The sequence below is a fragment of the Macaca nemestrina genome, chromosome 11 (genome assembly GCF_043159975.1).
Source record: "Macaca nemestrina isolate mMacNem1 chromosome 11, mMacNem.hap1, whole genome shotgun sequence".
NCBI lineage: Eukaryota > Metazoa > Chordata > Mammalia > Primates > Cercopithecidae > Macaca > Macaca nemestrina.
In genome coordinates, this window is record NC_092135.1 from 49,375,405 (window position 1) to 49,390,856 (window position 15,452).

Here is a 15,452-nt window from a genome sequence, read left to right on the forward strand (position 1 = left end):
TCCCTTTTATAGTTTCTTGAAGATGGCTCTTTGCAGCCTACGTGGTAGTGGAGATATATTCAAAGGACTTCCCTAGTATCGTTGGACCAACAAGCACAAGCAGATGGCAGGAAGATTAGAACATTGGATATTGATTGCCAGTTTTTAAGGTGTGTTAATTTTCTTGTGATTAATGTTTTAAGAGTCCTTTGTAAGATACACACTGAAAGGTGACTAACCTATAATAAGATTAACTATAAGGAAGTTATAAGGTAATGGGAGGAGTGCATTGGTTGGGTGAAGAAGAAACAAGGTTAACCGTGAGTTGATAATTTTTGAGGCTAGTTGGTGGATTCTCTACTTTTATACATACAGTCATCCCTCAATATCCATGGCGTATTGGTTTCAGGACCACCCCCACCTTATGAATGTTAAAAAAAAATCCCTAGTATAAAATGACCTAATATTTGCATATAACCTATGCACATCCTCCCATATACTTTAAATCAGGGTTCCCCAACCCATGGGCTGTGGAATGGTACCGGTCCATGGCCTGTTAGGAAACAGACTGTACAGCAGGAGGTTGAGTGGCCGGTGAGCACGCATTATCACCTGAGCTCTGCCTCGTGTCAGCTCAGTGGCCACATTAAATTCTTCATAAACTGTACATGTGAGGGATCTAGGTTTGTGCTCCTTAGGAGAATCTAACACCTGATCTGAGGTGGAACAGTTTCATTCCCCACCCTTCCCTGTTGTGTGGAAAAATTGTTTTCCACGAAACCGGTCCCTAGTGCCAGAAAGGCTGGGGACCTGTGCTTTAAATCATCTCTTGATTATAATACCTAATATTATGTAAGTGTATGTAAATATGTTATGCTGTATTCTTTAAGGACTAATCACAAGAAAAGAGTTCAGCTCTTCAGTACAGATGTGACCATCTTTTTTCTGAGTATTTTTGATTCATGGTTGGTTGAATCTGGATGTGAACCCGAGGATCTTGGAAAGTCAGCTGCATGTTGAACATTTTCCAGGCTTTAAAGAAAAATCTAAGAGACAAAAGTTCTGTTTTTGCAATAGCAACTGCAAAGTGTGCCTTGGCAAACCGATAAAGTAAATAGGAAATTTAAAACTAAACCAGCCAGGCCAGGTCCAGTGGCTCAGGCCTGTAATCCCAGCACTTTGGGAGGCTGAGGTAGGTGCATCCTCTGAAGTCAGGAGTTCAAGACCAGTCCGGCCAATATGGCAAAACCCTGTCTCTACTAAAAATACAAACAACCTGTAGTGGTGGTGCACACCTACTAGTCAGCTACTTAGGAGGCTGAGACACGAGAATCGCTTGAACCCAGGAGGGAGAGGCTGCAGTGAGCAGAGATTGGGCCACTACACTCCAGCCTGGGCAACAGAGCGAGACTCTGTCTCCAAACAAAAAAATGGCTCATTGTAATGGAGATAGCATATACTTTAGTATTCTAAAAGTTTGGGAGTTGGAAATCACAATAGAATTGTTGCCTAACTTGCATTTTTATCCAGTTTAAGGCAAGATGGAAGACTTGGGAGCAGGAGAGTAGCAATCTCTGGCACCATTTGGATGGTTAGGCATAATCTGCCTTTTCTTGGGTCTGTAAATTCCCTGAGGGCACCAGCTGCCTCTTGTTCTTCACTTGAGCTTCAGCATCTAACCTAGTGCCTGGCATACAGGTGTATGTTGGTCATTCGCAAGTGAGTGCGCTCTTTGTAAGAGCATTTGCTCCCTGTGAGTCTCAGACACATTAAGAAGCTTGAGACAGCATTGCTGCGCCTGTAAAGTTACAGGGACTTATCTGCCTTCTGGGAAGAACAGTCTTAAACATTAAGCCATTATGGTTGCTTCATCCCTTTGCCTTTGCCACATGCTGCCATCCTACTGGATGCAGATGGGAAGCCCTGAAGTTTAGGATTGGAGTCCACAGGTGTTCTTAAAACTGTAAGAGAAGCTTGTTGAATGCAAGTATAGATCAAATTTTGAGAATGTCTACTCTTATGCATAACATTTTTAAAATTTAGATAATTTTTTAGTAATTTTATGTAGAATTTGCTTCATTGAATTTTTATAGATATTAAAACCATTAAAAATAATGCTCATTCCATCCACAGAGTGTTGCAGAATTAGAGGTTTTATTAGTTGCTAGTTTGTATTGATTGTAAGTTTATAATTTCAGAACTGAATAATAAGCATTATCAATCAGTAAGCAAGGAAAAAGTGAACATCTCTGCTATTTTTCCTTTAATGTGTTTGGCATATTCAAAATCCCTGTTTTAGAAAAGAAATAATGTTAAAACATGTTTATAATGGAGAAAGATGCTAGGCACAGAAATAATATTGCAGAAGCTTTTAAAATGTCTATTCTGCAACTTATTTTAAAACCCAAAGGTGAAAGGATGGTACTACCATAAATCACATTGACACAGAAAAACCATAGGCAGCTTGAGAAATTAGGTAACAGTGGAGAGTCTAGTAGGATCTGTAGGTCCTGCAGACAAGTGTGATGCTTTGAAATGCCTAAATAGCTTCAACGTAGTTGGCTGGGAGCATTCCAGTCCTGCCAGTCCTCTGCACAGTGCCATACATCCAACCTTCATCAATAGCTTGAACATTTATGATGGCATCTCCATCCTTGAAAGACACCTCATCTGCATCAGCAGCCATATAGTCATACATGGCACGGAAGATTTTCTATTCGTGGGGATGGAAAAAGGGGAAATATTATATGTTGGATTTGCAACAGCACACATCTATTTGTGAGATGTCTCAGGACTGACTTCACAAACTTAAGTTGAACAAAAGAGAATGTGCAACCATCAACAAAGTAAAAGGAACCCACAAAATAGGAAATACTTGCAAATCATATATCTGATAGACAATATCCAGAACATATGAAGAACTCCTACAACTCAATGCCTTCCCCCACCAAAAGAGGCAAAGGATATGAATAGACATTTCTCCAAAAAAGATAGACAAATAGCCAAAAAGCACACAAAAGGATGCTCAAAATTAGTCATCTAGAAAATGCAAATTATTAAAACCACAATGAGATACCCCTTCACACATGCCAGAATGGTGATAATAAAAAAGACAATAACAGATGTTAGAGGGGATGTAGAGAAATTGGGTCCTTCATAAACCACTGTGGGAGTGGAAAAAGAGTGCAGCCAACTTGGAAAAGAATTTGGCAGTTACCACATGTTAAATACAGCATTACCCTATAGCCCAGCAGATTCCACTCCTAGGTGTATACCCAAGAAGAATGAAGACATAGGTCTGCACAATAATTTGTACATCCATGTCCATAGCAGCATTACTCTTAATAGTCAAAAAGTGGAAACAACTTAAATGCCCACTAACTGATGAACGCATAAGCAAGATGTGGTATATCCATACAGATCTATTATTGGGTAGTAACAATAAAGTACTAATACATGATACAACATGGATGAACTTCAAAAGTAAAGGAAGCCATGCACCAAAGTCAGTATATGTATGGTTTTATTTATGTGAAATGTCTTGGGTAGCCAAATAATATAGTGACAGGAAATGGATACCTGGGATTGGATGGAGCAGAAAGGGATAAGTTGGGGATGGAGAATGAATGCCAGTGGGCACCAGCATTTGTTTGTTTTTAATTCATCAGAAGAGTTTTGAATACACAGTTTTTTTTATGGTGATGAAAACATTCTAAAATTAGATTATGGTGATGGTTGAAAAAAACTAAAAAAAAAAATCATTGAATTGTACACTTTAAAGTATGAACTTCATACTAAGTTATGTATCCATAAAATTGTGTGTGCGCAAACGTGCGTGTGTGTGTACTGACAGAAAAGAATATGCTGCTACTTTTATTTATGGCCTTTTTCTACCTTTTGAAGAGGTCAATCTTGTATTTTAGAGAAGAATTTGAAAACCCCTAGCACTATTGCATGTCATCTTTCACTCTAGGAATTTGGGAGCATACCGGTAGTAAAAGTTTCTCAAAGCTATCCTCCACAGTGTTAAAATTGTAATAATTTGGAGGTATATAATAATTGATAATATCAAAAGTTTCTTCCTAGGAGCAGCCACTGGTTAGTAGTTTTGGATATAACCTATATGGGTTTTTGTTTTTTGCATTCTGAAATATACATGCATATATTCAAATTCACAAATAGATTTCCTTTCCCCTTTGCATAAGTGGAACATTACTATAAATAATACTGTGATTTGTTCTTTCCATTTAATATAGCTTGGAAGTCTTTCCATATAAATATAGCTGTGTCTTACCCTTTTTGACTGCTGCAGAGAATTTCACATTTTAGTAAGATCACGAATTATTCAGCCATTTTCATTTTTCTGGACATTTAGTTGTCACCATTTTTTCTTACGCTATAATGAGCATCTTAGCATTTATCTTTGGGCAAATAATTTCTGAAGAAAAAGCTTTTAAAGGTGAAAGTTTTAGGTCAAATGGTATATATGTTTAAACTTACATATATATATATATAAATAATTTTACAAATAGAGATGGGGTTTTGCCTTGTTGCTTAGGCTGCTCTTAAACTCCTGGACTCAAGCAGTCCTCCCACCCCAGCCTCCTGAAGTGCTGGGATTATAGGCGTGAGCCACCATTCCTGACCTAATTTTTAAAGTTTGCTATTAAAATGTTTGAATATGATACAATATGATCATATTTGATTCAATTCGATACTTTGTATTATATACTTTATTACTTTTTATATTTCTGGTTACTAGCACTTTTATTTTATATTCCTGGTTACTAGTGAACATCTTTTTTTGTTGGCCATTTTTATTTATTTTGCCATAAATTATCTATTCTTAGTCTTCCAAATCCTATTTTGAGGGTGAGGGGAATTATTAGTGAATTTTAGAGTGCTTTATTCTTTTTCAATATTAATATTTTTGTTATATATTCTGTAAATGTTTTCTCCCAGTCTGATATGTTTGTATTTGTTATGGAAACATTTAAAATTTTATGATCAAATTGGCCAGGCTTTTATACTTCTAGACTTTGGAATTTGCCTAGGAAGGCTTTCCCCATTATATTTTAAAATTATTGTGGCCGGGCTAAGTGGCTGATGGCTGTAATCCCAGCATTTTGGGAGACCAAAGCAGGCAGAGGGCTTGAGCCCAGGAGTTCGGGACCAGTCTGGGCAACATAATGAGCCTCTACCAAAAAAAAAAAAAAAAAAATTAGCCTGGCATGGCATACATGCCTGTCGTCCTAGCTATTCTGGAGGCTGAGGCTGGGGGATTGCTTAAGTCCATGAAGTCGAGACTGCAGTGAGCTGTGATCGTGCCACTGCACTCCAGCCTGGGTGACAGAGTGAGACCCTGTCTCTAAAAAAAAAAAAAAAAAAAAAAATTCTCCATTATTCTTTTTTTTTTTTTTTTTTGAGACGGAGTCTCGCTCTGTCGCCCAGGCTGGAGTGCAGTGGCGCGATCTCGGCTCACTGCAAGCTCCGCCTCCCGGGTTCACGCCATTCTCCTGCCTCAGCCTCCCGAGTAGCTGGGACTACAGGCGCCCACAACCGCGCCCGGCTAATTTTTTGTATTTTTAGTAGAGACGGGGTTTCACCGTGGTCTCGATCTCCTGACCTTGTGATCCGCCCGCCTCGGCCTCCCAAAGTGCTGGGATTACAGGCGTGAGCCACCGCGCCCGGCCTCCATTATTCTTTTTACTTCTACAGTTTTGTATTTTACATCTAAATCTTTGGTACAGCTACAGTTTATGCTTTGAGATGAGTATCTAATTTTATTATTTTACTAAATAGATAACTGGTTACCTCAGATCATGTAATTAAATAACTTACCCCTTTCCTGCTGATTTATAATTCTTTTAGGGTCTGTTTCTGGACTTCATCTATTTTTATATCTATTGCCATGCTAAATCCATATTTAATTTTAATAGCTTTATAGTATGTTTTGCTCTTTTTTAGTTGAGTCCTTAAGTATTATCATTTTCAAATTTTACTTGATTATTCTTGCATCTCTTTCAAATTTTAGGATTAGCACAGTTTTTTGAAATGCTATTGGGATTTATATTGGAATTGAATGCATTGGTTTATTTCAGGGAAAATTAGAACTTTACAATATTCCCTTCCTTAAATATAATAGGTCTAACACTTATCTAGACCTTGTATATCAATTTAGTAAAGACAGTTGTCTTCATACAAAGATTGTTCCTATCAGTCGTAAAGTGTTATGCTCCCAAAGCCGGCAATATAGGCATGATTCACTACGCCCAACCTATAAATGATTCCAAGCAGCAAATGTTTAAGATAGTAGGTGAGACCAGTGAGCCAAAACTGATGCTTTTGCTTTAGGTTTGGGTTTTTTTAAAAAAATCATTGAATAATGCTTTTCATTAATTTGAGTTTGATAATGAAAGTTTTTTGATATTATCATTAATATGAAACGTGTAATAAAAGAGCATTATATAAAATAGAAGGTTGGGTTAAAAAAAAAAGACCGTAATACCTAATACTTATACTCATGTTTGCACATATCAAAAATTAAGAATAATTTACTTAAGTGAGTCATTATTCACTTACTCCAGCAGTAGATGGATGAGATGGGATGGAAGATACCGTTGTCTGTTGGGTAGCAACTGAAGATGATCGTTGTTGTGGGAGCTCTGTGGTTTTTGCATGTTTGTAAGCTGAAAAGAAGGGGGGAAATTCTTTATAAGAAGAAAAATGGCTACGTATCCTTTATTCTGTGTTTAGCAGCTGAGTGATGTCTTTTCCCCCCAACTTAGAACGATTTTCAAAAAGAGAAATCAAGGAAAATGAAACATCTAACTTCATGCAACCCTCCACAATTCTAGTCTTGTCTCATTAAAAGAAAGGATCAAAATTTTTTAAATTCATTTTTTTACTAAAAGCATCTTTTATAGTAACCACCAATGAGCTGGTCGGGTGGGACATGACTGCCAAAGTCAGCGCCATGCACTTGTACCTGTTGAGACTGCAAAGACACCCCCGTCGCTGTAAGTCGAAAGGTGGTGGTCTGGCGCTTCTGAATGCTCAGACTTCTCCTCACCCCCACTGATGCTCAGTGCACTGGCAGATCGTGACTGCTCCCGGCTGCGGCGCTGAGCTTGGACTGGGAGAGATGTAGCAAACATGAAATTTCTATGTTAGTAATGCCTAACAGTTATTGAATCTCAGTTATTGTTATATTTGCCAAGCATGGTATTAAGTAGTTTCCCGTGGGTCAGGCCCTCACAGTTACTCTGATGTAGGTTTGTCTTTCTTATTTTTACAGATGAGAGCTTAAGGTCATGGAACAGTTAAGTCATATAGCCAGGTTTCAAATCCAAGAGTCTATTTGTAGCATCTCCCCTCTGCCCTGCCAATTTTCCTGGCTCACCAAAATGAATCGATAGTAATATTCACATTCAGACTCTATCTTTAACTTCTCCAGAAAGTCTTCCCTAACTGCAAATCAATTTAGAGTCTTTCTCTGTGTTCCCAAAATACCATGGGCAGACCTTTAAAATTGCACGTGTCAGAATGCAACCATGAATTTACTTCTGTCTTCATCAGAAAACTGGAGTACAAATCCCTTGAGGACTGTCTCTACTTAATATTCTACTTTAAATTTTTTTTTTTTTTTTTTTTTTTTTTGAGATGGAATCTCTGTTGCTCAGGCTGAAGGGCAGTGGTACAATCACGGCTCACTGCAGCTTCAACCTCCTAGGCTCAAGCTATCCTCCCACCTCAGCCCCCTGAACAGCTGGTACTACAGGTGTACACCACCACTCGCGGCTAATTTTTTTTTGTTTGTTTGTAGAGAAGGGGTCTCATTCTGTTTTCCAGGCTAGTATTCTACTTTTTAACATGAATAGAAGACATAAAGTTGTGCAGCCTGCTTTGTGTAATGAATAATCTTCCTTGATGCAGTAGAGCTCAGGAAGTTCCTAAAGGTCAAATCCTTTCTCTTCCCTTTGCCTATGTATTTTCATTATGTCTCCAATAGAAAGATTTACTACTGTTTTTTCTTTGGAAAAAAATTAGAAATGATAATAATGGGCCTGAAGGAAACATGTACTGAGGCGGTGAAGCAAAATTTTTTCTAACTTGAACTTGTGTAGAAAATAAGTTTTGCTCACTAGTTAACAAGGTATTTTTATGCCAAATGGGCAGCTCAGAAAACAGAAAACCCTGGAGGGAAGGAACTTCAGAGCCCAAATAAAAGTCATTGACCCTAGCATACTAAATGGTGATGTTTATGTTGTAAGCCTTTTTCAGCGTAACACACCATTAATCATGTGTAAGCTTCGGGACTGGATGTTGTCTTCTGCTGGGTCATAGTCAAAAACCGAACCAGGATTAGTACGCCAGACACGTAAACCTGAAAGGGAAACCAATGATCAGAACAAGTGTTTTTGGACTTTTCCAATAACTTGAAAACCAAGGCATGAATTTTAACAACCACCAGAGGATTGAATCACACTTATTCCAGCTTAGGTTCTGGGTCATGTCTTCTCCTCAGAGGAGAACAAAGATAAGGTAGAAGAGATACCAGTTTTGTAAACTGAGATAATAGGAGCTTTCTTGCACCCCTAAAAAAAACAGATTGAAGTCCTTTATATTTTGACTTGATGTAGATAATGTCACTTTAGTTCTTCTACCCGCTCAGTTAAAGCAGGTAGAGGCGGGTAACTTAAAATTAATCCGCTCCCCCAACCCAGGCTCAGTTACCTGTAATAGTCTCCTGATCTTGGTCATTCCGTTTTTGTTCCATTTCTACCACTTTCCTCTGAATACCTCGGTAGTTAATGTCACTGAAGTCCTGCATGTTCTTCTTTACTCTTTCAGTGATAGGATCTGTCACCACTGGTGTGAAGCAACCCTTGTGTTTCTCAAAGTCTTCATGATACTTCACCTGAAATGTCATGAATTTGCTTTATGAGAATATGATGGTATGACCATACCCTTTTTACACATTCCGACAGGCAGCCAGCCAATCCTAAAGAATTCCTGACTCACCGTTGAGATGTGCCGTTGGGTCTCCCTCACCCGTCTCATCTCGGGGGTATCCAATACATAGGCAGCTTTGCCTTGTATTTGTTTCCGGAAGCTATCAGAATAAAGAACCTGATCGAGGAGAGACCATGAATGAGTGGTGCTGTCCTAAATCTGAAACCTCAAAGCCTTTCCAGCAGATAGAGATGGAAGGAGCTGGTGAGGGACGCTTGGGTCAACTGAAGGGGCCCAGTGAGACACATGACCAATTTTGGAACAGGCTCATCTGGGGACTGGGAGTGCCCGCAGCAGAAGAGAAAGGACTTGTTTTGACTTCGAAAATGAAACTCATTTTGAAAGAAGGGGCACAATATAATTTTGAAAAGAAAGTGACCTCTTGAAATTTGCTAGGAATTACAGCATCAACATATTTGATGGTATTTGACTCTAAATCTGATATTGAAGGGAATTTGAAAGAACTGTCCTTTAAAACAAGTGATTATTTTCCTTAGGTTATGTCCAGACTTCATAAACCAGTATGCTAATATAGAAATCAAAGTCCTCCAGACACTAAAACCCCAAAATATATCCAAAGAAGGCATTCATTTCAGAGTATTACCCATATCATAAAGTATCTTAAAACTATAGGAGAGCAGAAGATTGAGGATGTTAGGAAGTAAATTTGTTATAGCTGGTTATGTAGAACTACCTCAAGTAAAGTATAAGGGGGAAGGAAAACATTGGCAATTATCTTGTTTAGTATGATGGTTTGGAATGTAAAAGCACAGTTAATGTCAATTTTAGTGTAAATTTTCAGTTGAATAAGTGCAAATTTTTATGGTGTTAAAAACGTTACTTTCCAAGATGTTGCATTTTTCTCTTTTAACATTTTAGTGTGTTTTTCAGTTGAATGAGAAACGCGTTTTTATGATGTTAAAATGTTATTTTCCAAGTTGTTGCACTATTTCTTTTTAGTCCTAGAAAATACCGAGCTAATGTTTTCTTGGTTGCGCTTAGCTCTCTCCATCTCTGGAGTAACAGGTGTCGGAGTTGCTTTTCTCATGTTCTCTTTGTACAATACCTAGGGAAGCCAAAAGAGCATCCAGGCATCAGACAGCAGAAAACCAGGTCTGAAAATCATTTAGCTGGTGTTATGGCTCAGTTATATCACACTGAAGGTAAAGCCATTAAAATGTTATGGTAGGAAGCAAAAGTTAAGTAAAATCACTGGGACCTCGTGGGGTTGGTTTGTTGTTTAAGTGGACAAGGAAGAATTTTTAAAGATACACAAAAGTTTTGGAAAAACCGTAAGATAAATTAGTGGTATAACCATGTTTGCCAGGGCTGTTAAAATTTTAAGGATTTATTTTTCCTTTCTAAAATACCGAGCTAAAGTTTTCTTGATTGCGTTTCACTCTTTCCAGCTCAGGAGTAAAAGGTGTGGGGGTTGCTTTCCCCAGGTTCTCTTTGTATAACACCTGTGAGATACAAAGTTGTGCCCGAAAGTCACTACGAGGTAATAATTACTATTAATTATATTGCAAGTTGGGGGGAAACGCTATGTTTAATCTATTACTATTAGTGAGAACACCTCTCAAGAAGAAAGCTTAAAAATAGTTAATGGCTACAGTAAATGTGGTGTGATATTTAGAGCAGATGCAAATGTAACTGGCATTTTGTTTGTTTTTAACCTGGGACAGGGTTAGGAGCAGGCCAAACTGCAGGAGTTATTTTGCAAAATTAAAAGCACTTTTGTTTCTCAAGACAATACCGAGCTAATGTTTTCTTGATTGCGTTTGACTCTCTGCATCTCAGGAGTGACAGGGGTTGGGGTGGCTTTCCCCACATTTTCTTTGTACAAAACCTATGTGAATCCAATGGATCCAAAAAGCCAAAAAGAAAAAGAGTTAGTTACCAAAAAAGGAAATGGTACAGATAACTTTTGATTATCTTTAGGGCCCCAAACTATTTGGGCAATTAGGTTAGATGGAAAGCAGTATGTTTCCCAAGGAAGTTAAGTGTTGTTACAGCAAGACACAATGTTTCCAGGATAGGCCCCTGCCCTGAAACCCTTGAGGACTGCAAGAGAGACCTGTGGTGTTCCTCAAAAGGATGCGAAACCACCATCATTTAACCACTAGTCTCTGAATGTCAAGCCCCTGAGAGATGATCTAAACAGGAGTTACAGGCATGAACTGCAATCACACTGAGAAGGTTGATGCTGCTCCTAATGTCAGCTGTTTTGTTTTATTTTAGACAGAGTCTCGCTCTGTCACCCAGGCTGGAGTGCAGTGGCACGATGTCTGCTCACTGCAACCTACGCTTCCCGGGTTCAAGCAATTCTCCTGCCTCAGCCTCCTGAGTAGCTGGGATTACAGACGTGTACCACCATGCCCGGCTAATGTTTGTATTTTTTAGTAGAGACGGGGTTTCACCATGTTGGTCATACTGGTCTTGAACTCCTGACCTTGTGATCCTCCCACCGCGGCCTCCCAAAGTGCTGGGATTACAGGCGTGAGCCACCGCACCGGGCCCACAGCAGCTGTTTTTCTACTGGACTGTTTTGCAGCACTTAAACTCTCATAGACATATCAGTAAAACTGTAGGCCCTCAGACAAAGCAAAGGGTTTCCCCTACCCCCTTTTTCTTTGCTATCCTCTATACCCTGCCTCTTACTTTAGTTTCATACAACATCTCTAAAACAGACCTTATTAAGGAATAAGGTTTTTGGCTCTTATATCACTGTCATGGTAAATCAACAGAAAATGAGAAACATACAACACATCCTGGTAAATCCTCAACCTCGGTATCTCCCCCTCAGTGTCATTCTTGGAAACATGGGAGATTTAGGAAGTGACATTCAAGAGGAAGAATTCTGTTGAAATAGTGGTTCTCAAAGTGGGGTCCTTGGACAGCAAGGTCAGTATTGAGAACTTGTTAAAAATGCAAATTCTCTGGCCCCCTCTATAACAGAACTACAGAATGAGAAACTAGAGCAGGACCCAGCAATCTGGCTTCACAAACCCTCCAGGTTATTCTGATGCGTGCTAATGTTTTAGAAGCACTGCACTCAAGTACTGGAGAAACCTACAGACAGTGGCAATGTGGAGACCACAGGTTATTTGCCACTGAAAGCTGAAGTCCCCATGCAAACCTCGATCCCTGGGTAATTTACAACCATATATGTCATAGAGCACAAGCTTACAGGAAATGGTTTTCTAAAGTCTGCAGTTAAAGACTACAGTAAAACTAAAGAACAACAACAAAAAACGAAAATTGGTAAAACAAAAAGCCATTCTGGTGACTCTTTCATTTTTAAGTAAATTGATAATTGCCAAAACTACTATTGGATCATAATTTCTATCATTATTCGTAAAGGAGGGGATCAGGGATTGTTTTTCCCAAGGTCTCTTTGTTCAAATCTGACAGGGTAAATTAGAACCTGATGTCATTGACACAAAAACACAACAAAATCATATTCAAGAAAGAGCCCCGTTGGACCTACTCTACCACCCCACACATACCCATCCTACGTTTCAAGCATATCTAAAACAAAGAGACCTTGGGGATAGTGGATAGAGAGTAAGTTTGGGGAGAGAGAAGCAAAAGGATATTTTATTGGAAAATCTGTTACTTCTTGATATTAGAACTTTATGGATTAAAGCAACCTTGTTGTTATGGGGTTAGGCTAGAAGTAGCCCAAAGGAAAAAAGGATAAATTTGCTAAAGAAATACACAAAATTTAAGTTGTCTTTAAAAGGTAGGATTAATATGTATTATTTTAAATCATGAAAGTAGTTTTTAAAATCGGTAAGTAGTTTTCTTTCTTTTCTTGCCAAAGTACCGAGCTAATATTTTCTTGATTGTGTTTGACTCTCTCCATCTCCGGAGTGACAGGCAAAGGGGTTCCCTTGCCCATGTTTTCTTTGTATAACACCTGTGCGATGAGAAAGCATCCAGAAAAAACAACCATGAGTAACATTTCATTTGTTGAGAGGTTTTAAGGGTAAGGTCAACTTCCTTGTTAAGAAAAAAAACAGTGTCCAAGGAGCCAGAAGTTATATGCTGACAAAATGCCACCGACTACTTTAGTGGAAGCCATTGTTGGGACGGGGAATCTGCGCCCTCTACAGAAGCAGGGACCTCAGCTACTGGGAAAAGGCTGTCAGAGTTATCCATGTTATTTTTTTTTTTTTTTCATTTTTGTGAGTACGGTGCCTCCCAAACAATCACATGAGGATTTGAGACTGTTAGAACTCAGTGTTATTATTCACACAAACGGAAAAACTCATTATTTTAAAAAAATGATTGAAGATATCAGATGAAATAAAAAATCGAAATTAACTGTATTATGGAAATGGTGTTAGGCTAGAAGTAGCCCAAAGGAAAAAAAGGATAAATTTGCTAAAGAAATACACAAAATTTAAGTTGTCTTTAAAAGGTAGGATTAATATGTATTATTTTAAATCATGAAAGTAGTTTTTAAAATCGGTAAGTAGTTTTCTTTCTTTTCTTGCCAAAGTACCGAGCTAATATTTTCTTGATTGTGTTTGACTCTCTCCATCTCGGGAGTGACAGGTAAAGGGGTTCCCTTGCCCATGTTTTCTTTGTATAACACCTGTGCGATGAGAAAGCATCCAGAAAAAACAACCATGAGTAACATTTCATTTGTTGAGAGGTTTTAAGGGTAAGGTCAACTTCCTTGTTAAGAAAAAAAACAGTGTCCAAGGAGCCAGAAGTTATATGTTAACAAAATGCCACCGACTACTTTAGTGGAAGCCATTGTTGGGACGGGGAATCTGCACCCTCTACAGAAGCAGGGACCTCAGCTGCTGGGAAAAGGCTGTCAGAGTTACCCATGTTATTTTTTTTTTTTTTTTTTTTCATTTTTGTGAGTACAGTGCCTCCCAAACAATCACATGAGGATTTGAGACTGTTAGAACTCGGTGGTGTTATTCACACAAATGGAAAAACTCGTTATTTTAAAAAAAATGATTGAAAATATCAGATGAAATAAAAAGTTGAAATTAACTGTATTTTAGAAATGGGAATGGTGTTAGGCTAGAAGTAGCCCAAAGGAAAAAAGGATAAATTTGCTGAAGAAATTCACAAAATTTAAGTTGTCTTTAAAAAGTAGGGTTAATATGTATTATTTTAAATCATGAAAGTTTTCAAAATCATTAAATAAGTAGTTTTTTTCTTTTCTTGCCAAAGTACCGAGCTAATATTTTCTTGATTGTGTTTGACTCTCTCCATCTCAGGAGTGACAGGTAAAGGGGTTCCCTTGCCCATGTTTTCTTTGTATAACACCTGTGCGATGAGAAAGCATCCAGAAAAAACAACCATGAGTAACATTTCATTTCTTGGGACATTTTAAGGGTGAGGAAAAAAAGAGTCATCCAAGGAACCAGAAGTTATATGCTGACAAAATGCTACCAACTACTTTAGTGGAAGCCATTGTTGGGATGGGGAATCTGCATCCTCTAGAGAAGCAGGGACCTCAGCTGCTGGGAAAAGGCTGTCAGAGTTATCCATGTTAATTTTTTTTTCATTTTTGTGAGTACGGTGAGGATTTGAGACTGTTAGATCTCGGTGTTGTTATCCACACAAATGGAAACATTCATTATTTTTAAAACATGTTTGTAAATATCAGATGAAGTAAAAAATTGACATTAACTGTATTATAGAAATGGGAAAGTATATCCTTTTGTAATATAAGATATATTAGAAGCAAAGGAAGGGAAATTGGGTTTAAAACAAAAACAAACGTAAAGATCAGTTTAATTCTGAAGTTAAGTGGCATTTTTTCCCCTTTCTTTCCAAAATACCGAGCTAAGGTTTTCTTGATTGTGTTTGACTCTCTGCATCTCAGGAGTGATGGGGATTGGAATTCCTGTCCCCAGGTTTTCTTTGTATAGCACCTGTATGATGAGAAAGCATCCAGAACAAAAAGAGCAATCAGTCCATTTCTCCTTGCTTTGGAGCAGTTAGGAGTGGGAAGGGAGGGAGGAAGAGAGTGAGTTAGAGGAAGATGAATACCAGAAGCTTTTAGACTCAAACTGTTTGAGCCTAAAGACATCTTCAAAAGCAAAGGAATGCAGGAAAAAGCAGCAAAAACTAAGAAATATGAAAAGAAAGTTTGTTATTTTCATTGTTTGAACTAATCTCTGCAGCACTGAGCAACCATGAAAGACAGCAATTAGTCTTTCCCAGCTTGTTACAAAGGAGGGAAAAAAATAGAAACAAGCAAGAGACGGAAATAAAACCAAGGAAGTTATTTTTGATTTGAAAATGCTATTAATAAGTCATAAGGATATTTGGGTTTTACAAACATTGTATATATGGCGACACATCCACACAACTCTTCTTTTGTTCACTTTCAAAAGAAGTCAAAGTATTTAATTTTTAGTTGGGTGAACATATTGAGAACAACGATGTTTAAGGCAAATGGACAGCAATGATAAGGTGCTAAA

General features: G+C 38.2%; 2 protein-coding genes across 19 annotated transcripts in view; one reads left to right on the forward strand and one right to left on the reverse strand.

The window, feature by feature from the left end:
- LOC105492666 (replication timing regulatory factor 1) overlaps positions 1–12,588 on the forward strand; it is an 82,206-nt gene extending 69,618 nt beyond the window's left edge. The window contains exons 36-37 of one of the 2 annotated variants that reach the window (XR_003020661.2): positions 13–149; positions 8,970–12,588. The gene's annotated coding sequence lies outside the window, so the exon portion shown is untranslated. Of the gene's footprint in view, positions 1–12; positions 3,570–8,969 lie in introns of those variants that run through there. The other variant, XR_003020660.2, reaches the window with a different exon arrangement.
- The window catches only part of LOC105492667 (nebulin), a 224,230-nt gene continuing 210,892 nt past the window's right edge, over positions 2,115–15,452 (reverse strand). For 6 of the 17 annotated variants that reach the window (XM_071072745.1, XM_071072753.1, XM_071072746.1 and 3 more), the window contains 13 exons: positions 14,808–14,900; positions 14,197–14,289; positions 13,505–13,597; positions 12,824–12,916; positions 10,751–10,843; positions 10,365–10,457; positions 9,968–10,060; positions 9,004–9,111; positions 8,716–8,899; positions 8,273–8,365; positions 6,968–7,114; positions 6,562–6,668; positions 2,115–2,692 (listed from right to left, as the gene is read on the reverse strand). In XM_071072745.1, coding sequence (XP_070928846.1) covers positions 2,519–2,692; positions 6,562–6,668; positions 6,968–7,114; positions 8,273–8,365; positions 8,716–8,899; positions 9,004–9,111; positions 9,968–10,060; positions 10,365–10,457; positions 10,751–10,843; positions 12,824–12,916; positions 13,505–13,597; positions 14,197–14,289; positions 14,808–14,900 — 1,464 coding nt within the window. In that variant the 3' untranslated portion in view covers positions 2,115–2,518. The remainder of the gene's footprint in view (positions 2,693–6,561; positions 6,669–6,967; positions 7,115–8,272; positions 8,366–8,715; positions 8,900–9,003; positions 9,112–9,967; positions 10,061–10,364; positions 10,458–10,750; positions 10,844–12,823; positions 12,917–13,504; positions 13,598–14,196; positions 14,290–14,807; positions 14,901–15,452) is intronic. The other 11 variants (XM_071072756.1, XM_071072754.1, XM_071072751.1 and 8 more) reach the window with 7 other exon arrangements.